The following is a 24,462-nucleotide window of genomic DNA, read 5'->3' as shown; positions in this document are numbered from 1 at the left end:
ATCGCTTTCAGTCGATCCAACCCCAACTGGACCATCGGTCTGCTGACGCCTCCTGACTTCCTCCTGGGACACAAATATCTGCCACGTATTGTTTGCCTCTCTGCAGTCATCTGTGGCCTTCAGATCAATCAGGGCACAGCCAGTAATTAGAAGTGGACTATATCATTTACTATCTACATGCATGTTGAAACCTTCATCAGCACCATGTAAACTGCACTGTAAGGTTCTGAGGCATGCAGCAGAAGGAGCAGGTCTAACAGAAAAAGCCTCCAGCTGAGCAGAAAGACACTCGCTGCCCTCTTTTTAGTCCGCTCCTCTTCCTCACAGGTATTACCATTATCTCTACACCAAATTCATACCCACAAGTTTGAAGAACATGGTGGACCAGCTGGCCAACTGTGAGGACATCCTGATGAACTTCCTGGTGTCTGCTGTCACGAAGCTGCCGCCCATCAAGGTCACGCAGAAGAAGCAGTACAAGGAGACCATGATGGGACAGGTACACCCCCCACCCCAGCTCAGACTTCCTGACCTCAGGGACGTTGGTGTGTCACCAGCTTAACAGACAACAGATGATTTATTCCGGTTCAATTCTTCAATATGACCTGAAGGTTAACAGGATAGATCACTCGGAGCAGACAGGCGAGCAGCCGTGATTTATCGCACAGCTGATCAGTTGATGATTTGCTGATCAACTTTAATGCGGTGCTTCTCTAATAAGTGTTAACAGTGATGCTACTGTTGTTGCACTATAGTAGTAAAGTCTGAAGACCAATATCCCAGAACGGCTCCTTCACTGATGTCACACTCCACAATCGCTTCTCAAGCATTAAAGCTCACAAGAAAACCCTGAAATTCTTCCTTTTTTGTTCCCACCAGTCTTCCCGAGCTTCCCGCTGGGCCGATCCGGACCACTTTGCTCAGCGACAAACCTGCATGAACAAGTTCGCCAGCTGGTTTGGCGGCATGCCGCTGGTGCACTCCCAGATGAGGTTAGACCCCGTCCTGTTCAAGGACCAAGTCTCCATCCTGCGTAAGAAATACAGGGACATCGAGAGGCTCTGACAGGACGGACGCCTCCTGAGCGGAGACGCCGTGCAGGGGGAGGCGCACGACAGAGACTCTGTGGAAGGCAGAAGGAGTTGCACACCCACGGCCAGGGGGGCGGCGGGCGCCACGGCTCGGCCTTCCACCGAAGACGCTGCGCCGCCGCCGCTGCCGCCGCCACAGGGACTCGACGGAAAACAAGCGGATACGAGAAAAATGGAGGAATTAACAAACTGAGACGTGTCTGTGCCGAACACTCTGCGCCACACTACTGACGAAGAACTCCTGCTCTCTCAGCAGGAGGAAAGGTGTCTGCAAAACCTGTCAGCCCCACCCGCCGTGAATCCCACCGGTTGCCCATAGCAACCCCCCGACCCCCAACGCATCAGGATGTAACCGGATTGGCGATCGAGCCTTTGACTAAAAGCATGTTCTTTGGGTGGTCTTATTCCAGTTGGGATGAAACACTCGAGTGTTACTGCTGCCCCCTTTCACCTCTGGGAGGTTTGAACTCATCTTAGAAATTTTCTCTCTTCAGGCAGAAACAGTAAACAGCCACATCGGCCCATCTTACTGGCCAGGCAGGGTTTTGCAGCGGAGCGGTGATGACGTCCTGAAAGTGCGAAACATCTCGTCCGTCCTGCTCGTTCCTTGATGTGCCGATACGCTCTAATAATGGTCTTTCATAATGGGCTCTTCTCCCGGAGAGACGTTAGAATAACATCATGTTCCACAGCTCATCGTCCCATATTCACCAAGGCAATTGTACTTTATTTCCACTAAACTTTTATTTTTCCCTTTAAACTCTCCACTCTCTCTGTACGTGTGTGTCGCTCTGTGTGTGTCTGTGTCTGTGGGTGTGTGTACGCCTTGAAATGTTGCCCTTGTAACCGACCATCAGCTCAAGACGAGTACATTTTCCCTCCACTGGAATGAACAAAACGAACATTTCTGGAAGAAATGGAGCAGAACGTTGCTTTTTAACCCAAACTCGTTTCTCCCATTTAGTTTTGCCTGCTTGAACTGGACACGGTGTCTTTACGGGGAAATGGAAGTTTGTGTTTTTCTCATGCTCATCACTTCAGAGGAGTGCTTGTGGGCCAACTCTGCCATCAGGGTCATGCCTTCAGATCCCATCACTTCACCAGTCCTAAACCCACCCCTGTTTTCCCACAGTCTCATATCAGCACCACCTTGATGAAAGATTTTATGATATGGCTTCAGTGGAATCAGTGCTGTTGCTGGAGGCCTCTAACAGATCAGGGTGAATGCAGTGCCCCCCCCACCCCAAACATCCTGCGCCTTTATCACTTTTCATCACCGCTCATGTGCTGATCAAACCTCCTGCAACCCCTTTATTGGCTTTGGACAATTTCTGACATCCATAAAACCAAAAACACGAGAAAAATGCTCATCAAAGCAACACCTTTGGGTGAGATAAAGTGTTGATAGTGGGAGGAAAATGAATTCAATGAAAGATGAATCCGCTCTAATTAAGCATGACCAGTCAGAACCAAAGCCTGGTTCTAACCCTGAAGGATCTGAAGCACTTTAAAAAAAAAAAAGCAGCAGAGTTCATGGAGAGCATGTTGAACTTAAACAAAGGTCATCGTTTAAGTCATAAAAGCAACATAAAGAAGACAATTGATGACGTGACACTATATTAGTAGTAATGATATAAAATGCTTAACGCCCCCCCCCCCCCAACCCAGTGTGGCTCCTGTTGTGCAGCTGCATCGTAGCGCCTGTGCATGTAGCATGTGGCGTCTGGAATGCAGTCTGGATGAAGCAGCATGCTCTCAGTGGCCTTTCTGTCAGGACGTCTTGCAGCTCAACGTCTGTCATCAACACGATCACAGTTTTTCTGTCATTTGAGTTCGTGTCAAACGTGGCGACACCGTTGCCCATTTCAGTATCATGTCACAGCCAGTAGCCATCGTCTTCTTATTTTTCATTATCATCTACGCTTGGGGGGGGTGGGGGGGTACGTGACTGTGGGAAAGATGCCGTTCCTGGTTGTTACTCCATCGTTTCTGAATCGCTTCTCGCATTATAGTTGTAGGTTTGTGTCTCATCGCTTCAGTTAAGGAACCACAACCACCAGCTTTGCAGACGAAAGCTCCAGTTATTTCAAGTCGCCACCATCTCAGCTCTGTACATACATGGCATATATTTATTTTTTGAAGACAAAGACTGTACGTTTGAGATGCTGCGGCGAAGACTGATCCTGCATCGCTGAGGGGAGTTAATGGTATTTATTCAGTTTATTTTCTTCACGCTGTGCACGTTAATCCACAAAGATGCCAACATACAGCTCATGTTCTGCTTCACTCTGCACTGGTTTTCCAGAGAAGCATACATCACACCGGTCTCCCCAAGAGAGACATAAAGTTTTCATAACACGGCTTTAAAACACTGCATACGTCGGTGAGCCGGAATTGGATTGCACCATCTCGGCTCTCTGTGGGAGACAAAATGAAAAGTCCCAATAAAGAGCAGGCTGAGCGAAACACAGGAAACACTAAACAGCAGGTGGAAACTTTTTCACTTTCACTTTCTGCTGCAGCTTAGTGCATCGGAGCGACGCAGCCGAGGCCAAGCAATGTGCAGGAAGAGCCGAGTGTGATTGATGTGGTCCAGGAAAACCTCTGCACGCGCCGCTGTCATCGGATCAGGGCTTAAACTTTATGCAAGTTGTGCTTCTGCTGGAAGCCGAAATGTGTGTAAATGTCAAAGGTGTTGATTTGTGCCTTTTTGTTTTTTCTTCTTTAAATCGGTGTGTAAGTTCTTCACATGCCGACGGTCTTGACTTTTCCAGTGGGCGAACGGCGACAGCATCCCCCCCCCATTGTCACCCCCATCTTCGTTGCTACGGTGACGATATATGACCACTGTTTGGGATTATTTATCAGACGACGGCTGTGTCACGATGGCTTGTTGAAGGACTCGCTGGGGTCCCGATGCCTTCTGCTCCCTCCTACCTTGTAATTAAGAGAAGACTTTTATAGAGGTCACAAATGAAATAGATAAATGCCAATTTTGTAAGAATGATTTATAATAAAAAAAATTAAACTCATATTTGATTATAAAAGGGCTGTTGTTTATCTGTGACGCCGCTTGCATGGCCACCTTTGACCTCCTCCTGCCCCCTCCTGCACAGCAATAAGGGCTCAGTGCTGCGTTGCCCTCAGAGCGATCATCACGTATCAGACAGCTGAGGAGGACTTTGTTTTATTCTGCTCAGGACATCGATTTTCCCTTTTTCCCTGCTAAAAGCTTTCTTGGTGCAGCATCGGTCTTCCCGTGACTCCCCAAGGACAGCGACCTCATAACACGCAGGGCGGTGGTAGCTCAGTCTGAAGAGGACTGGGCTGAGAAGCAGAAGGTGCTCAGTTCAAGCTACGGACAGCATATGGGAAGGTGCTCTCGTAGTAGCGGGAGGCATTCAGAGGATTGCTGATGTACCCTTGAGCAAGGTACCAAACCCACAAGGGCCCTGTGATGAGCTGGCAGCTCACCCAGGGGCGTATCCTGCACCCTCCATCATCACAAAACGGTCGGTGTGAGCCCAGCTTTGCTCCCAGAGCTCTCCTGCATGTTTCTGACATCCGTCTAGGCATCATTCTGATGGACGTGGACCATGTACTCACGTGTTTGCTTCAGCTCACATCTAAACTCAAGAATATTCAAACATGCAGGCACAGAGCTGTGTTTTAATATGCTTAAAATCGCTTTTTTATAATTCACTACTAGACTCAACATGGAACCAGACCAGTTGAGTAAATACATTTAGTGGAATAAAAACACAACATGGAAATATTTAGAAGAAATTGCACATAGATACATTTGTTGCAGAACTGATCATAAAGTAGTGACCTATGAAAGTCTGTAGCAGATTAAGAGGAAATAAATCAGAGTAATTAAATTCAAGCTCTTAAATAGGAAATATCAGTTTAAAGGACTTTGGAAGGAATATGATTAAAAATCCAAGCCTCTAGTTCTACAGCTATAGAGAGGTTCTGCACACATTTAGAGCAGCAGCAGCAGCTTAGAACCACAATCAGCACAGTCGCCTGATCAGTTATGGTGCTGAATAATGTTCCTTCTGCAGAACATCAGGATGAACTGTTCTCCTGATATACTGAATCGCATTACTTCTATAAATTAAAAGGTCAAAGTTTCAGCGGAGTTCTGTGGATGTTTGGTGAGAATATACCACATAAAGGTAAAACAGGCCACGAATATCACAGATCAGACTATAGAGTCATAGATCCTTCAAACAACTGACCTGATGTAATCCTTGATTAACAATCTTTGGAGCCACTTGGAGAAGCTTCAGAAGCAGAAAGCAGACAGACGATTGCAGCGTGACAGTTCAGCATGAGAGCAAGATTTGGTGTAAAGCACAATCCTAAAGGTGGCGGTGACACGTCTAATCGGAGCAGAACCTTGACGGCCGCGTCCAATTACAAGCAGATCAATAAAGCTGAATGAGGCGAAGCTTAAAACCAGATCAAGACTCGTTCCTTTTAGCCACAGCGTGGGCGTGTTCTCAAAGTTTAGGGGCCGTTTATAAAAGCTTTTTGTATTCTGGAATTCACTCAGTTCAGATATGAACAAATGAGAATGTGTTTCCTACTGAGGTCTCATCGAGGTAGACAGAATACCCTCTGCCATCATCAACGCCTCCCTCCTCGCCGTGACCTCTGAAGGTGTAAAGCGTCATCGTTCCCGTGTTCTCAGCCGGTCTGTGGTGACCTGTTCACAGTGAGCAACCCAGCCCTGACCTCCTTCCGGCCCGTGGCGTCTCAGCTCCTGATGGCCAACATGGAGTTGATCTCCCAGATGAGGTTTCGCAGTTGGTCCATGATCTGTTTAAGCTGCTGGTTCTTCTGCTTGAGCTTCTGCAGGGAACACGACAAACGGAGAAGATGAGTTCAGCTTTACTTTCTGCCTTGCAGGATGGACAGAAATGCAAGCCTGAACGGGGTGTGTCGGTACTGTGTCGGTACTGTGTCCTGCAGAAAGCAGCCACGTCTCACATCTCACTGCTGATCCTTTAAACTTGGTTAATTTATTACAGAGGAAAACTGCTTCCAGATGTTCGGCTCATTCCAGTAGGTACAGTGCTCGGCTCAAGGGTTCCTCTTCTTCACTACGAAGAGCCGACCTAAGTGCTGCGAGGCTTGTTTTTATGCAACCGGGAAGAAATCGGACCAGAGCCGAGCTCATTAAGAGATGACTTCTGAAGAAGACTTGGTTGATAAATCTGGATTATCAGCCGTCATTTGTGAACAACACAACCTTCTCATTCTAACCCACTGTCCATTTGCTGTGCTTGTCTCACGTTCTGGGGTCACGCTGACGCCCCATGACCCCTGCGGTGGTGGGAGAACCCAAACACTAGAACACACACCTCCTGAGCTGCTAAAGCAAGTGTGAGCTGCCTCTGGACGAGCAGGAGAACGTCTCCATTTAAAGTTTAAAGTCACTCAGCTGCTTTTCTCCTGATGGATCACCCAGAGACTCCTTCACTCCGGAGTCACCGTCCTGGATCTGCACTGCGGTGAAATCTATTACGATTAAATCCATCTCCCATCTGTGGAACACTCCTTCAGCCTCGACTAATCACCGCTCATTTCTGCAGCACAGATAACACCTTGAGCAATCGATTTCACACATTTCTCTTAATATCAACTGTTTAGCTGATTGTCCTTGAAGCTATTCTGGAGCAGAACATTTGGAAGGGTTCCAGCCTCTCTCTCTCTCCCCCATTTCCTCTCCCTGTCCTCCTTTGATCCTGTGTATTTGTAGATATGGATGTATGACACAGTGAACGCCTCATTCGTTTGATGAGCCGGTAACTTAGTCATTCTGGTATTAATGACGAGCGTTTTAGAAATTCAGTAAGAACATGGGAGCAGAAGTATTTCATCGTTATCTCAAACACCTAAAGTGGTTCTTTAAGGTTCTCTTTCAGAGAAAACAAACGTTATGTCGGTGTCAGAATTCCCAAATCTACATTATTCACAGTAGAAATAAGAACGTGGCCTTTACGGCACAATGGTTCTGAAAGGCTTGCTGGCATATCTTGATATATGAATAATAAGGCTGCTATCATCACAGCAGTGATTCTGCAACCTCAGGGAGACATCATTCTATCCATATCCTCTTAATTAGCATCACTCTAATCCTTCACACCTATAATGTAATGTTGGATGAAGGGTATACCACCGAGAACAAACCACAGCAATACAGCTTGGAAAATCACACACACACACACACACACACACACACACACACACACACACACACACACCACACACACACACACACACACACACACACACACAGTCATATCTCAGGCTACCACTCACAGCTGGGTCCAACAATGATGTTTTGATGCGTTTCTCTGCAGTCAGCCTCTCTTGACACGTTCTGACCCTGCATCAGCCTCAGCAGGGCACCCCCCTTCAACAACTCGGGAAAATAAACAAGAAAGCACTGTCTGAAATCCCATCAGCAAAGGTCCCCTGCAGACCGGGACAAGCCGGCAGAGCGCACGGAGGAGAACAGTGACCCCCAAACGGGGGGAAGGAAGGAAGGAAGGAAATGAAGAACCTGTCATGAGAGCTGAAGCTGTGAAAGTAATTAAACAATTGTGGGTGAGCAGGGTCCCAAAAATTAAAACTCAAGACAAAAGAAACTGAACTTCTTTAAGATTAATCACTTAAAAATAACAACACTACAGCAAAGACGTGTCTGAGCTCTTTTCTGGACTGATATGATCAAGACATGATTAAGGGGTTAATGTTCTTTACATGGTTTGACCATGAAAGCACCCCTAAAAAAAACATCTGAGCAAAGTACCATAGCACAAGTATGAATATTAAATACGTGTACATTTATTAACTATAGGGCCAACTGCACTGGGAGAAATGCTTTGGAACTCCCACAAGTCTGAAATGACTAAAACATTTAACTCATTAAACCAGATATGGACCAGATTTCTTTACATTCAAGGCATTACCGCTTTCTTCGCTTTGCTTTAGAGCCTAAACACAGACAACCTGGTGAATAAGACACTGAGATAATTAAACTCACGTTTACAAATGAATGAATCAACCAATCTGAGGACACATCTGCAACAGGGTTGGACTGTTCCACAGTCACCAAGCAGGACACGTCCCACTGTAACCGTCCATTTCCCACTAAAACCATTAGAATATTATAATATCCTGTTGATTTAGCTATTCCCACACAGTCTTGGCCTCCTGACATCTCTCAGATTGGGGACTCAGGGGGATTCCAGTCATGTGACTCCAGCTAATAATACTGAACAGACGCTCATTATGGCGGTTCTGATAAAGGTTGTGTTGTGCTTATATTAACCTACAACACAGGCCTCTGAAGTTTTCATCAATCATTTGAAATGAAATGTTTTGGGTTTGTTTTTTTTTGTCATGCTATTATATAAAGGGCAGTTTTGAAGGTTGTAACGCTGAAAATTCTTTAACATGATTAACCTGCAAATATAATTAGATAATCTTCTGCCAATTCCTGGCGGAAGCATCGGTGGGACGATAAATGATGGAGATGAAGGGAGGAACAAGCACAAAGGTCACAGATTCATCACCTTTCTTGCAATTCGCTGCTACGCTACAAACGTTGGCACGAGGAAGATCTAAACTGTTATCTTAGTGGGTCTGACAGGTCCCCATCCAGGACACCCAGACAACATCTCCCCACCTGGAAATCCACCAGTCACATGACGACAGGCCCAAATGAAACATGGATAACAGCTGTTTTTAACTCATTTTTGGGTGCAGAATCCAAAACTGATCTCAGTTTTTCCTCTATCACGTCAGGTTTTTCAACTATAGCATCCCCTATATAGTATCCTCTATAGAATATTGGTAGTACTGACCTACTGGGAGCTGCACACAAATAAGTGTCCACGCAGCTGAAGGTGAGTCCAGTCGGAACCAGCTGCCAAGTCTGACTACAGCTAGTTTTTTTTTTTTAATTGTTCCCAGTGTTACTGGGGGTCAGCGGCTACAGATGCCACAACATATGGCTGCATCTGCATCTGCCATGAGCCCAGAACCACATCATTAATAACACCAACTGGGATAAATGAAACACTACAGAACCATTAAACTAATCTTGTAATTACATTACTATATGAATAAATGACGCATCCGCCTGCTTTTAAGCCATTCACCCTATTTTCATCCTAGATTAACAACATGACCAGAGCATATTAAGACCCACAGCATCTCTTTTGGATGCTGAGCTTGTGGAGGGAGGAAGGGGGTGAGTTGGATTAAAACAGACAATCACACCAGGAAGGGCTGATGGGAAGCAGACCAAAACGGGCCTTCAGTCAGGATTCCTCCAGCTAATCTGCTCTGTCGCTGGCAACTCACATAGAAGCTTTGACTCTGATGGATCTAGTTAGGAATTACAAGTGTAAGTGTCTGTGAGTGAGGAGAGGAGATTAGTGATGAGAGAGGAGCAAGACTGGATGGAGGAGCAGGGATGAGGGGAGAGAGTGACACTGGCCCTTTCCTTTGAGTTTCTGTTCCAGTAATAATAATCATAATGTAATTAGAACATACTAACAGTAGACAGGTTTATTTATATATCTGTATGTCTGTATTAGTGCTGTCAAAAGTAAAAAATGTTTCAACCATGGGTAACAGGAAAACATATACCATTTATTTATCGACTTCTATTCAATGACAACACCAGAGCATTTGAAATTAAAATTACTGAATGTCTTCAAAATAGTTGCCACAGCAACAACTACAATGATGCAAATAAGTAATATTTGAACTATATGTTAATGGCATTGAATATGACTCTATGTGACTCCTCATGCAGCTGCAGGGAAACAGCAGCTGTCTTAGATTTCCTGTAGCTGTAAATAGCTCCTGTAGATTTCCTGTAGCTGTAAATACTCAAACCCAGTAGCTGCTCTTAGATCACACCTAGGTTTGGTGGAAAGCTCATCACATCTTCAGGATCAACAGAACCTTTTTCATGCATCTTCTTCTCTATGTTGCAGACACATAAGAAAAGACACTGCTGGAAGATGGGGTGATGGCAGAAACACAAGTCACACTTTGTTTAATGCTAAGATTCTGGACGCTCCAGAGACGCCGAGAATCCCCTGGAAGCAATGAGCCAATCCACGCCTTAAGAATGAGTGAGATTTGGTTTCCTTTGTCTTGGCAACTTGAACTTCTCACTCTGAGAATTTTCCTAAACTTCACATAAGTTGTGGATTCTCTAAGCTGCTTACTGCTCTGTGCCCATCTGGGGAACACTGTGATGCTAAGTTGACCCTGGTTTCGCATCTTAAAGCGTCCCCACGGGCGGCACGCCCAGTAACTTTAATTTGCCTGGCATCAGTAGTTAAAAAAAAATCTTAATTGACTTCATAAACTTCATGGCTTTTCTCCACGGGGAAGGTTTAAGTGCCACTGTGTTGGACAGGAGTTTTCCCCGAGGAACAAAGGCTTTTAAAAGGCTTTTGATGTGGATAAAACCATCTTGGAGCTGGCAGAAGTACAATAGTCATGCTGTCATCCTTGCATCCACCTGAGCTCGGCAGCACTGAAGGCTGCTGAGTCAGCTGATCATTACAGCGTGGTTCCAGTAGATCCAAGTCTACTGTCTACCTGTCCAGTACAGCCCTTTTATTTAAATAAATAAGGTGCCATGAAGCCAGAATTCACCTGCTTTAGAAAATAATGCAAAAAAACAATGAATGCGACTTCTAAACGTGTTTGTATTTAATTAAAAACAAAAACCTCTGAAAAACATTTACATTTTTTCAACACGCCATCATACATTTATCTGGCAAAAATGGGGAAAATAATAAAAATAAAGTGAGTACTGCTAGTAACTCCTGGAATTGAACAGCTTGCAGCCGTTAGCACTAATTTGAAGTAATTGTTTCTGGTGGGACAAAAGGTTTCACAGGTCATCCATGAGGAATTATGACCTTTTCCCCATTGTTTCCTAATCTAATTTAGGTTTTTTTTTGTCTATTCTCTTGTGGAAAACCCATTTAAGTGCACCTTAGCATTACAGAGACTTTGCTGGAACACACACTCCCATGATAACTGGCTTGAACCCTCTTGAATCTTTTCCAATAGTGAATAATGGATGCGGAGCAACAAATGCTTTTCTGAGCACCATACTATGTCTTTCCCATTTGCCACCATGTTTAACTTAGATTTAAGTGGAATTTTCAATTACCAGCCTTTAGTTACAGGTTGAATTCTGCATTGGTCAGCAGTATGAAACTGCTTCCTGCACATGTGCATGTGCCAGTCTGGCACGGTTGAGGTAAACTGAACACATTTTAATGGACAATGACGGGAACTTCCATGGGTTAAAGACACGTTTAGACTAAATGTTCTTCAGGGATAACGAAACAGTTTAAATCTTGAAATCATCTTGTGACTCACTGATGTGTTAGATTAGTGATTAGTTGCTTTGTGCAGCTAAATTTAGTTAGTCTTGCAGAATTTAAAGTAAAGTCTGTTTAAGTAGGAGACAGGTCACATTCTGAAGGAACTAGAGAATATAGAGGAAGACAAACTGAGTTATTTCTTTGATTGTTACACAGAATCCCATTTAAAAAACTGAAATTGTGTGGTGACTAGTAATGACGTGTACTGCAGGAGGAACAGCCAAGCGGTTATTGCTGACACCCCAAAAAGCAGTTAAAAGGTTCTAAAACTGCAGCTTCACCTTCCACCTCCTTTCTGTCATTAATATCTGATTCCTAATTTTGTAAAAAAGTCCTTTTCCCTGTAATGATCCATCATATCAACTGGATTTTGGAAGGACTGGCAGCAATGACCTCCACATGACCTTCAGTGGTCTCTTCCTCTGACACTGTGGACCACATGATAATTTAGACCTTAAATCATGCAATGTGACCCATGAACAAGCCCAGCATGGTGCCAGGACAGACCAGATAGAGAAGACTGGTGGACACGGCTGGCTCTATGCTCCCAGTGTAAGAGGACCGAAGGAGAAGAGGAAGTCAACAGCATCAACGGCAGATTCCAGATGGCGACGTAAAGGAGAAAATAAAGATTTTCTTGCCCTTGACGCATCCGTCTCCGCCATCTCGTGATGTTAAAGACGTATAAGAAGTATATCATAGTATATAAAAAACCAGATCCCTCATTTCTTAAAGGACAAACCATTTTGACAAAGAGGCTGTTTTTTTCAAATTGTCTTTTAAACTCCTTTTTGAAGAAATGCCCTTTAATTTCCTCTGTTCCTCCCTCCACCTCCTCCGCACGGTGACCTGAATGCATTAAAAACGGTGCCTCTATTAAACATAATATTAAAAACATCCCTCTTTACTTGAATCTTTAGACCTTTACGTGAACCTGACTTTGCTTCCAGTGTCCCACAGTGCTTCCTTATTTTAAATCAAAGGCATCAAAACAGCTTATCTTACCGTGTTTAATAACACTTACACAAAAGGCTTACCCAAAATTAAAACTGAAAATCTATGTAGGCACTAGATCCAGAGAAGCTTCAATATGCTTTCCTTTCTGAGAAACAGCCCTCCAAACTGCAGCACTGACAGGCAAATCCCTTTAATTGCTTCCCCTGCCCCTTTAAAGACTACAACAAAAACAGAATAAAACATAACTGGGTTACGATTTACATTAAATGCAACAAAATACCAGGAGACTGTGTTCACTGTTGCTTCTCTGAGGCTCTGCAGCTACGATCCACTTCTGACCCCAGCAAAACAATGAAAAAACCCAGAGCATCCACACACCCTCTACCAGCCTGCTAATAAGACACAGGTACAGACACCTGCTGGGCACAGCTTACTAATTTTAGAGCCTAAATGCGAGACTAGCGGCGATGGAAGAAGAGCAGAGGGAGGAAGTGATGAAGAGGAAATCAGACAGAAACGGAAGCAGGAGTGAATCTCTTTGGGCAGGAAGTTCTGTTGACAAACCTGGAAACGAGGCACAAGCAGAAGGAGCATCTGCCAGCAGAGCTCCGGCTCCCTTTCCTTCTTATTACACTTACAAGGTTGTGTCTGTTCATCCTCAGGCCTCTCAAGACTACCTTCTTCCTCTTCAGATAAAAATGAGCACTTGTACTACAGAAATTAATTATAGACATCAAGCTGGCAGCTCGCACACACCAGTTTGGAATGATGAGTTAAATATGGAAGCAGAGAGCTTTTTGTTAAACATTTAAAACAGCCACTTACTTCTATGTTTGTCTTTTTCTCATTTGAATATGAAAACTGATGCACTCATTAATGGGGTATTAGACAAGTGAGGCAACACCAGAGTGGGAGAGGTGCTAACTAGTAGCAAAAAAAACCCAAATAAGGAGATATAGAGAAGTGATAACAAGGTAGATTTCTCCAAGGCCCCTTAAATCAAACACGGGGCAAACAGTGGTGGCAGGTTGCACCAGAAGGGTGAGCTGGGTGGGAAGAGAGGGCAGAGAAACACAGAAGAGAACAGCAAGGTCCAGGATTGAGTGCTGGGTGGAGGGTTATACAGGGTATGAATGAGGGCTGTAGTTCGCGTGGATCACCGAAGACCAGGAACTAATGTGCGGAGCAAAGGCAGCCCCAATATAGCTGAAGCATCCCAACAATTATTCAGCCACTGCTGACTGTAAATGTGACACATCTAATATACTGTGCCACGAGGTAACTCACCTCACATATGAGGGGGAGCGTTACAAGACCGGATAAAATACCGCAAAGAGCAATGAGTGGCACATAGACACACTGGCATTTTGCACCGACACATTCAGACGCAATTAAATTCAAACGCACATGCCAACATATTACAGCCAACCTAGTAAATACACCAGCCGGAGTAATGAACGCGGTATCTACCCTCTCTACCCAGCCGATACCGGCCTGATTGCATCACCATCCGTCAGCCAGACTCTGACAAACAGCAATTACCCCAATGGTCAGATAAGGAGAGCTGGGCTATCACTCATGGCCAGGACTTCCCATAAAGCTTCTAGACTTCACCACAGAGATGTCATTTATCTGGCCCTCGCCGAATCACCCCAATCACCCAACTGCTCTGCTTCTACTTGTTCTAATGTTCTTAGGTTAGAAGCTTCAGATTTCTGACTTGCTGGGATACGGAGAGATTTCGTGATTTTAGTTGTATGACTTTATAACAGCGACTTACACTTTTAAATACTGCTGGAATGGATGCTGTCTCAGCTAAAACAAATCCACCAAATGTAGGAAATGTGGCTCTAATAGCGAGCATTGAACCATCCATTAGGCTCCATCACAGCTGCTACGCGAATATTTCAATTTACAAAGGAGTCTACAGTGGGAAGGAGGCGGGAGAAGGGTAAAAAAGGGAAAAGACGGCATGGACATTTAGGACTGAGCCAACATGTCTTCATTATTGCCTCTTCTGAGCATGAAACAGACACTTCAAATGTCCTCTTCAGATCACTCTCTTGTGCCAAATCTTAACAAGCGTTCCAGGATATTCCAAGGTTACTCAACTTAAAATAGCATGTTAAAAAACTGAATCCTATTCTAGGCTATCCTCCACACATCTCCCATCACGGCCCTGTTCCTTATTTACAGCAGCAAAGACAAGAAAAAAGGCAAAGTTCTTTTATCACAGGAATATGAGGACAGCAATTACAAACCAGCAAGTGACTTTGAAGCATATCCGGTCTTATCTTTCCACTTATGCATCAATCTTTTCTCTCCCTCTTTAATCTGTTACAGAATCGCCCTCTTTATTTCTGCTACAGCTACATTTCACCAGTCTGTTATTCCTCTCCAACAGCCTGTCTGAATGGAAACAGCTTCACACTGACAACTCACACACGTCTATGCTTCTATTCCCTAATCAATTTTTGAAGCTGTCTAGCACTCCCTACTGATGCACAAATTCAATTATATCTATAATAGCACTCACTAGATGTGTTTTAAATTTGCATTTAGCCACATGATTGTTTCTCTTTCAGTCCTCTCTTTCACACACGTCGCTTTCTCCAACACTAATAATCATGTGGTCATTTTACCAGTATTTATATTTTTCCTTTTCATCATCATCTTTACAAATCTGTTTAGACATTTAATTATGTAACACCCTCCCTAATCATGATAGGAATCATTTTAAAAGCGTCACTATTGCAGGGTGACAGCGTGTGCGAATAAGGGGCGCACAAATATGCTGTACACACAAAGTAAAGATTCACAATGGTACCATCATTTAGACCACACATTCCAAACTGGGTGGTACTGCCCCCCAGGGGGCACTCAGCTAATGTGTGGTGGGGCGTTGTGAACGAGGTAGCTGAAAAAGGAGTGTTCAGGCATAAATGGGGGCTGTTCGTGACGGTGTTCCTTCCAGTTTGAATAAAAGAAATTCTGGTATTGTGCATTTGTGCAATTAGGCCGCGTATGTGTGTTTTCTCAGCGCTTTCATTCCGAGAAGGTCACATAGAATATTGCGGTGATGAGTTACGTGGTTCTGACTGATGAATAAATGAAGGACTGAAGTTAATAACGTTTATTGGTCAGCCTGGAGCTCCCAATGAATTTTAGGATCACATTTGTCCACAGCTCGGGTCACTCACGGTCAGCTCTTCCCACTGTTGTGGGAGAAGATTTCTGCTCCTCACTTTCTGCTCCTCACACCTGGCTGAGACAGGATCCAGCCAAGCTCTGCACATGCAGCACATACAGCTGCCTTTATTTGGGTGACTACGGTGCGCTCGGGCTCCAGCAGCCTTTACACGAGGACATCAAGCTGTGTGCCAGGAGTGAGCGTGACACTAACTTACAGATCTACAGAAGTGACCCTGGGATTTCTGACTAGAAAACTGGACTGAAGCACTCAATGAAAGTGGATAATCAGACTTTTATCCCACGGTGTTTGGCTCTCTTCAGGTTATTCCATAGCATCTCTGTTGGTGAGGTCAAAGACTTGGTGATTTATCTTCCCCTCAATGGTTACTAGCCAGCTTCTGATGCAGCAATGCAGGACCAAATCCTGCTCCCCTCCCCCTGTGTTTCATAGCGTGCATGATGTTTACATGATAGCTGTGCTCTGTGTTCCTTTTACATAGGCTCATCTTAGTTTCACCAAACCCTAAAGCATTTTTCCAGTACCTCTAAGGAGACTTAAAGTTCTCTATCACAAACTTTGCTATGTCCTTTTTCAGCTATGGAAGCGACAGCCTTCTCCGTGTTGTCCTGCCACAGATCTCCTAAGAGGCGTTCAAATCTTTGGCCGTCACTCAGGGTTGTTTCAGCGTGACCCCACTTTTTGGTAGATAAGTCACACTCCCAAAGTGTCTCCATTTGTAGACATTTTTCTCTAAGTGTAGCTGGGTGAGTTTCTAAAGTCTTTGAAACCATTTTGCAACCCTTTCCAGCCTTATGTCAATCAGCGACTCTTGATCCCCTCGATCCCCCGAAAGCCGTTTTTGGTGAGTCACGGCTCACAAAAGGCTATTCTTCTTGTATCCACAGCCGCCCTTAATCTGGCAGCTGGTTATTTGTTTTACCATTTGACAGCTCTTACACACCCACAACATTTATCTGTACATTTTCATGTACAGACAGGGCAGCGCTCAAATGGATGCATGATTGACAGCAATGTTTCAGTGTGATGGGAACATTGAGAAGCTGTGCTCTCAGCGGCGCTCTTAGAAATAACCAATTCCCACCTCTATTGCTGACACTCCTGACCTTGGACCATTATCATTACGGCACACTCAGATGCCTCTGCGTGCACAATCAGAGCAGAACCAGTATAATGCACAGACAAAGAGCAGAAACACGGGCCAGAGCATTCACTCAAAAGCATCGGTGAAAATAAACACAATATTTTCTCTGTCACAAAAGAACAAAAGCTTTCAATATAAACACACCCGGGCAAAACATCCACAAGAGCTTGTGTAGAAACGTGTGTGTGTGTGTGTTAGTGTGTGTGTGTGCAGGCTCTGAATGAAAGATTGTATTTAATTTAAAAAGGAGTTAAACCAGGAACACCTCAAGCATGCAAAGAGCATGAACTCATATCCGTAAGTGTATGAAGGAAATATTTTGTCCTCTGCATCTCTCACACCGCCCAACTACATGTCTTCTCCAACTACATCCATATATCTGGTCATGGGTCTCCCTCTAAGTCTCCTCCCTGGTGGTTCTATGCACTCAATCTTGAACGTACCACTTCCTGCTCACACACTTCTTCACCGCTCTTTGTTACTGTGGACTGATGACCCCCCTCCCCATTATCTCTTCCCCCTCCAACCTCAGTGCTCCACTCTGATCCTTCTCATTGACACACATGTTGTCTGTCTTGCTTGGACTCACCTTCATACCTCTCCTCTCCAGGGCACAGCTCCACCTCTCCACCTGCACCCTGCTTTCACTACAGATCACAATGTTATCTGCAAACATCACAGTCCAGGGAGATTGCTGTCTAACCTCATCTGCCAGCCTGTCCATCACCATCGCAAGAGCTAATCTTGGTGCAGTCCCACATCCACCACAACTAAATCTGCAGGTTTTACATCCTTCTCTTTGGTTTTATTATATATTTTTTAATATGTGTGGATATGGTGACATGTTTTAAAGATCTAGGAAGTGAATTATAGGTGCTCAAGCATAACATGATATTTATCATCTTTGATAAGTGGTTTTGATTGAATTGCCACCAGCTGGGATCCGAACCTGTGAACAGGACCCAGTTGTACTTAGACAGCAGGAAACATTACCTTGTTGACCTCTACTATTTCTCTCTTCTCCTCATTAGGGCGGCTCTGAGCAGCTGAGCGATCCTCATGCTTTGAGGCGTCCTCCTCCACAAAGGGTATCAGTTGCTGGAAGTTACAAAGGCAAGACAAAAACAGTGTTAGTCAAACAAAATGTTCTCTACAAAACAACTGCAGTCAGCAAGAGAAGGTGTGGTTTTAATTAAGTGATTATCTATCAATGGCCAGCTCCTCTAATACTACTACATACCATAATCTAATCCACAAATCTTTGTTCAGTCTCAATTATCTCTATTGTGTATGGAGAGAGTGCAGAGAAAAGCAAACCGACTGCAAAATTAAGTCATTTTGCCACAATGCCCCGTGTGCCTTGCTTTGTCAATTTGACATTTGAGGTTGTGCAAGAGCCTTCAGTTATTGTTGCTGCTTACTGCACCCTAGTGGTCACACTGGGTATTACTATCGTAAGACCCTACATACTAATCAAAATACATATGGGCAAGTATGTGTGATCTATAAACTGGTAATAAGGTTGTCAAACAACTGTAGGATAGGATCAAATTAAAATCAGGTACATGAAAAATGCAGCACTTGAGAAAATGCCCTCTATTATGTTCCGCACTGAAGAAACAAATATATGACTAGTTATGATACAGTGCTTCACCCTCTTAATCATCTGGAGTTTGTTGGGTAATTTCACAGAAATATGACTTCACATTTAATAGAATTTGGCTAAAAGTGAGAAAGTTATTGTGTGGTGTTTTACTGCTAGGAAGGTTCCAGCTGAAATATTAACAAGCAAAGACTTTAATAGCAGATCCCCAAACACAGCAGAAGGTTCTCTGCACAACAAACCACTCAGCTAATCACGATTTGGCGTTACAGTTTGAAAAGAGAAGTAATGTACTACACACTATCGTCCCAAAACTGTATTTGTCAGAAATTTCAGGCCAAGACCAGATCAGGTTTTAGAGGAAGTCGGCAGTTTTGTACCAAAGGCAACAAAATCTGCCAAGTATGGGTGGAAAAGATGGATGGAGAGTGGAGTAAAAATGCATGTGCACGCGTAACCACATTGTGTGTGTGTGTGTGTGTGTGTGTGGGTGTGTGTGTGGGTGGGTGGGTGTGTCATTCGCCCTCTCTCTTCCACAGAAAGATGGATGTGGTTTCCTGCCTGACAAAAAAAGAATGGACTAATAAAGTTCTCCAGGTTGTGCAGACTGAAGGAAAATGGGCAGAAAGGTTTTTGGGGGTTTTTTTTTTAAAAAAAGGGGAAAAACTAAAAGGAAAAAAAACAAGAATGCGTGGGACATGAAGGGAATGAGGACACAGACACACACACACACACAGACACACACACACACACACACACAGACAGACAGACAGACAGACAGACAGACAGACAGACAGACAGACAGACAGACAGACAGACAAAGACAGACAGACAGACAGACAGACAGACAGACAGACAGACAGACAGACAGACAGGGCGGAACACGTAACAGCTGGAGGAGGACAGCAGAAGCTGACGTGTGCATTTGCTCCAGCTGTTCATCAGCTCTGCTGCTGATTAGGCTGTGATGAGGTCACGCCGCCTCATCACTGATTCCACTGGCGCTGGTGACTGGCTGCCAGACACCTGAAGACTCACAGATGATAAATGCTGCGTGGGAACGCGATCGGTCGCCATACACGGTGGGCGGAGCTACAACCCGGTCGGCAGTGGACCGGTTGATCGGGGAGGGGGTGACAAAAATGTTGCAACTGGAGAGAGAAGTTAATAAAGTTAGGCTTAAAAACAACCCCAACACAGATTTGACTGTGGAAGAACAACAGCTGCTTTCATGCAGATGATCTCTTCTGGGAGGCACTTGGAGGTTTTAGGAGTTAAAACGGCTGGTGCTGATTTTGGGGTACTGATTTGAAATTCTGCAGCCGTTAGCCTGGAGCTCAAGTAAGTTAAGAAAGTCGGACAATTTACAGATGAAAACTGTGTTTATTGATTGATGAGGTGGGGCGACGGCTAATAGGAAGTGTATGGATGCCTGTGACTGCACATTAAGAAACATGCTATGATGGTGCTTCACCATGCAGATGGATTCTGACCCTAAATATTCCACTAGTGCAGCTCTGTTACAAGGCTAAACTGGAATATTCCTCCACCTGACCTCAACAAGAACAGAAGAGTTTCTTCATTTATCATCGATAGGCATAAGTATATATTGGTCAAACTGTAGCATACACATATGGTAAACCCCAAATATTCTAGTTTGAGTCCGGATCCTCCTTTATCTTTAGCAAAAGTCTGGGGAGAGAGATTGGGAAGGGAATGCCGCAGCCATAAATCCAATCAAAGAGTGGCTGATGGCCCAGCTGTAGCCCTGCACGGAGCCTCCAACAGGACATGCTCAGTGAGCCGATGTTTATGTGTCTGGACTATGAAAAGAATCACCTTGTCCTCATTCAGTGGGGCGTGATTTTCTCCACATGCATGTGTGTTTTAACACTTCGGTGCAGGCAGGCAGAGAGGAAGTGCAGATTAGCTCAAGTGCTGCTGCTGCTGAAGGTGAAGGTGTGGCCATAACCAGAGGTAAAGACGCTCTAGAGACTCACCTGAATAGACCAATGAATCAGCTTCAAGTCAACAAAAGGACCTAGAGGGAGTAAGTAAGATAAAAGTCCCGCAGGGGTAACCACGCCGGTCTGTGTCAGCGGCCCTTGAAGTGTGTGCATGAGGGGGGGGCACAGTTCTACCAGCCATTAATGCCGAGTAAAAATGATCCGGGGCAAACACAATATATCAGGTATCATCATTTTTAGTCTCCTTTAATGTTACCACACCACTCGCTTTTATATGACTACTATTTTAATAAAGGCATCATTATCTATTTGATGGCCAAGTGTTCCCTGAGTGATGCTCGTTCCTCTTGCATCTAGAATAATAGAATAATTGTGGGATTAGGAAAAGTTCCAGGAAATTGGGAAAATATATATTGGGGACTGATGCACTTAATTACATGGATATTTATGAAAATGTGCTTTTAGGCACACAACAGTGTGTATATGAAAGTGGAGTGTGTGTCGGTGGTTAGCAATAATATCAGGAGTGCTCAGAAAATGATGGAACATTCAATTTTCTAATTTTATTTTCTCCAGGCTTAAGTTTCCATCGTCAACTTTTATTTACAGTCTTCTTATTGTCTTTCATACTTTGTGACAATCGGACGAGTATCTTTGAGAAGTATATGTAAAGTATATCAAATCCTATTCAAGGGATATTTGCACTCTATGTTCAGTAAATCTATTTGATTTGATTTTCACACTGACTGAACTGGGTCAGTGTATTTATTTCCCCCGTAAATCCGTCCCCAGTCCCAGAACCACAGCGCTCATTAATCTTATTATGTGTTAGAGGAAAAAGTGCAGAATCTTTAAAAAGCTTTGAAAATGAACCTCACATATTTGCAGTTCAGCACTTCAGACAAGGAACACCAAATCTATAGGATGTGACGTCTGTTTTGATCAATCTCTCCCCACATGTACTTCACAACTGCATATTTCCTTCACGGAATCTTGTACAACACACGAACCCTGTCGTATATACGGTAACAGACATGTAATACATTACATTATCACGATAATGCTGTGGCAAACATACAAGTTCTGATTTCAACCTTGCAATAAGGAGGGCAGTGATTTCAATAGTGACCTACGGTGTTCCGGAGGCTCCACGATGCACTATTGTCTCACCTCTGGAGGTATCGGGTCCATTCCAGCACAGTTCTCATTGCATTTGTCATAAACCAGGCGCAGCTTACGGAACAGCACAGAAAGCATCCGAAGGTGCTCCTGCAGTTTAGCCAGCCTGTCCTGGTGGGTGTTTGGATGGTACGTGACCCCGTTAGGAAGCTAAGAAGCAACAAAGAAGACACTACACATTAAAGAGCAAAGGACTTTTAGGCCGCGTCACTCGCGATTAGAATCTGTCGTCCACGGCCTTCAGTTGTAGTTAGTTCCAATTGAGAGAAAAAAAGACTCTTTAGTGGGTGTAAAACTTGTTTGCCTTCAGCGTGATCGTGCACAAATACTGGACGGGTTTCAATGACACCAGGACGCTGGAGGGGAGGAATGAGCCAGGACAAAACCAATTACATGCTGGTGTGGATCCATAAAAATGATGCATCTGGGCAGTTTAATTTATGTTTGTGCTGGGAGTGTTTTTGGTAGATTAACAAAGTTCTTTTCATAAGTTATGGGGTTAAAGGACGGTCACCAGGACGAGGATGTGCCATCGGCCTTCAGGGAGGACTTCAGCCCCAGTTTTGATGCCATTTTAAACTCAAGAAAACTGCTTTGCCTCTTCGAGTGGAAAAGGAAGCTGAAAGTTAATTCATTAGTATTTCTGACCTGATCTGATACTCCGACAATCACTAATAATAACTAGCTGCTTTTCATGAAGCGATAAATTGCTCCAAATGTTTAAAGGCTGAGACATTAAAGTAACAGAAACCATTTCAGAGAGAAAACCTGAAGTTGTAAAATGTGAATGCAACAAAATACTTTTACTGTGTGCAAAATTCCTAAACATTCTAGAGCAGCAGGAATGTTTAAAAAAAAAACAACGCCCTATCTTTAGGGAAAGAAAAATGTATGGAAGCTGTGTCTGAAAGCACACACTTGTTCCCTGTTACCTCCTCAGTGTGTAGGGAGCAGAGTTAGTGGACTATTTAGTGAACTCACTGATCACTGACACATTTTTAAGGCGCCATAGCTGTAAATTCAAAACACTCCCTGGTTGCTTGTTGATTCACTGCTTTGCCCTTAATACTTTGTTTAGTAATGGAAAAGTAACGGCATATTTGCCTCTCGACAGCAAAGGAAGATGGGATATATTGCTTGGTTAGGGAGTGAGGTTGTGCAGCTTTTACAATGCATTGTGGGATACCTTGGGAGCACTAAATAAAGTGTAGCGATCCACATTTATCATTCAAGTGGCAAACACCATAGTTGGTGCAATAAGACAAAATCTTACCGGAGACATATTTTATGTAGTTGTGAATTCTTTACAGCTCTTTAAAAAGCTCTAAAGAAGTCTTTTATACAGCCTTAAAAATCCATTATTTACAAAAATCTCAGTTGTAAAATGTTGCAGGGATTACAGAACTGCCTATTACCTGAAGAAACAGCTTTAGGACATCTGGTATTTTAGAGCCAAGAAAAATCTCACACCCTGATGTTCTTTTTATTAGAATGACTATGTAACCTTAATTTGTAGTTCTAAAATCCTAAATTAATACACTGCTACCTTTGTAAAACTGCATTAACTGGTTGTTCTTTCAACAGTGTCATTAAACAAGATAAATGAAATGGCTCTTTTTACCGGCGCCGTGTTTAATCTTCATCCCACACATGCCTATAAAATCCAGCTCTCATTTTTCAACAATAACATTTACCGTAAATGTGGACTGGATGAATGTGCAGCATCAAAAAGGTTACGGTTAAGGTGACTGCTCATTCTTAAAAGACGTTCGTGTTTTCCGGGCACTTCTGATAAGAAATGATTGCTCATCCAGGTTTATGTGCCCCGTAGGCAGGGATGGAACATGAATGAATCTAAAAGTAACCGTGTAATTCAGTGTGACAGGGTGACAGAGTGAGACAGACCTGCATGTTTCTGAGCAGCTGGAAGATTTCCATCGTCCTGATGACGATATCCTGGACCGTCTCCTGACCAATACGGCACAGAGAGGCTGTGTTAACATCTCGCGCTGCCTGAGCTTGCTGCTGTGGCTGAGGTGGTGGAGGCTGACCACCAAATGGTGGTACTAGGGGAGGCGTTGTCATGGAGACAGCAGGTGATGCTGCTGCAGGAATTCCAGCTCCAGGTGAAGAAACCTGTCAGGCTGTGCCAATTTAGCAAGTCTCACATACCTACAGGAAACAATACTGTCAGAAAATGACACGATGCAAATTATTGTTACCGTTTTTATTAATTATTACTTCTAGAATCTTGGTCAGTAAAAAGTTTCTATGCTAACATATGGAGCACACAACACCATGCACACTCCTGAACTGTTCATTTTTACTAAACTCTGATCATTAACATCTTAATATTTTTAAACAAGCTAGTAAGTTAAAATAGTTGTCAAATGAGAAAACAAAATGCTAAAGACAGCAAAAAGGAGTCTTTAGAGAAGAAACGCTACTACCATGGTTAAAAGTTGCTCAACAGCTTCAGAAATAAATCATTTAATGAAGGAGAGTTAAGAATACCCCTGATTTGAATGAACTAAAATAAAGACCGACATTAAGGATTTAAGCAGCTGTTGCAAAGAGCTGCTAAGTGGACATATGGAATTGACGTATAGCGCTACACGAGACACCAGCGTCCTGTCGGTTCTTTTGATTTCAGTTTGTTTTTTCATGCATCTGTTGAACCTTAGCATCGCAGCGAGTGTTCTTTTGATCAAACTGCACAGTAGAAAGCGTGTGATATTACCTGTTCGAAAAGATTTCCTCTGTTTTGTTGACATGCCAAGTTTCCTGGCTCAGCCCATCAAATCTCGCCCACTGTAGTATCGCGAGAATTCTCACAGTCGAAGCCGTGGCCACGGAACCGTAATTACC

General features: G+C 43.8%; 2 protein-coding genes and 1 long non-coding RNA gene across 4 annotated transcripts in view; 1 reads left to right on the top strand and 2 right to left on the bottom strand.

The window, feature by feature from the left end:
- Positions 1 to 4,138, top strand: part of ext1b (exostosin glycosyltransferase 1b) — a 73,584-nt gene extending 69,446 nt beyond the window's left edge. The window contains exons 10-11 of the mRNA XM_057020357.1: positions 328 to 499; positions 880 to 4,138. Coding sequence (XP_056876337.1) covers positions 328 to 499; positions 880 to 1,065 — 358 coding nt within the window. The 3' untranslated portion in view covers positions 1,066 to 4,138. The remainder of the gene's footprint in view (positions 1 to 327; positions 500 to 879) is intronic.
- A 602-nt stretch (positions 4,139 to 4,740) lies between these two features.
- On the bottom strand, positions 4,741 to 24,453 carry med30 (mediator complex subunit 30). 2 transcript variants are annotated; one of them, XM_057020365.1, is made up of 5 exons: positions 24,335 to 24,453; positions 23,500 to 23,766; positions 21,586 to 21,744; positions 17,839 to 17,943; positions 4,741 to 5,951 (listed from the first exon to the last, which is right to left on the bottom strand). In XM_057020365.1, the coding sequence occupies exons 2-5, from the start codon at positions 23,677 to 23,679 to the stop codon at positions 5,856 to 5,858; spliced, it is 540 nt and encodes a 179-aa protein (XP_056876345.1). In that variant the 5' UTR covers positions 23,680 to 23,766; positions 24,335 to 24,453; the 3' UTR covers positions 4,741 to 5,855. The 2 variants fall into 2 exon arrangements, with proteins under 2 accessions (XP_056876345.1, XP_056876346.1); XM_057020366.1 differs by having other exon boundaries at positions 23,500 to 23,781; positions 24,335 to 24,433.
- Positions 9,153 to 14,245, bottom strand: LOC130518048 (uncharacterized). Its single transcript, XR_008947906.1, has 3 exons — positions 11,987 to 14,245; positions 10,011 to 11,953; positions 9,153 to 9,980 (listed from the first exon to the last, which is right to left on the bottom strand). It is a non-coding gene; the product is annotated as an uncharacterized LOC130518048 (long non-coding RNA).
- Positions 24,454 to 24,462: the final 9 nt, after the last annotated feature.

Source organism: Takifugu flavidus, chromosome 21 (assembly GCF_003711565.1).
Source record: "Takifugu flavidus isolate HTHZ2018 chromosome 21, ASM371156v2, whole genome shotgun sequence".
In the NCBI taxonomy this organism is placed as follows: domain Eukaryota; kingdom Metazoa; phylum Chordata; class Actinopteri; order Tetraodontiformes; family Tetraodontidae; genus Takifugu; species Takifugu flavidus.
This window is presented reverse-complemented; position numbering and strand designations above follow the sequence as displayed.

Coding starts and splice junctions, on each gene's coding strand:
- med30 (XM_057020365.1), bottom strand. CDS start 23,679: ATGACAACGCCTCCCCTAGTACCACCATTTGGTGGTCAGCCTCCACCA. Junction 21,745..23,499: donor AGCTGCTCAGAAACATGCAG/GTCTGTCTCACT, acceptor GTTGCTTCTTAG/CTTCCTAACGGGGTCACGTA. Junction 5,952..17,838: donor AAATAGTAGAGGTCAACAAG/GTAATGTTTCCT, acceptor TGTTCCCTGCAG/AAGCTCAAGCAGAAGAACCA.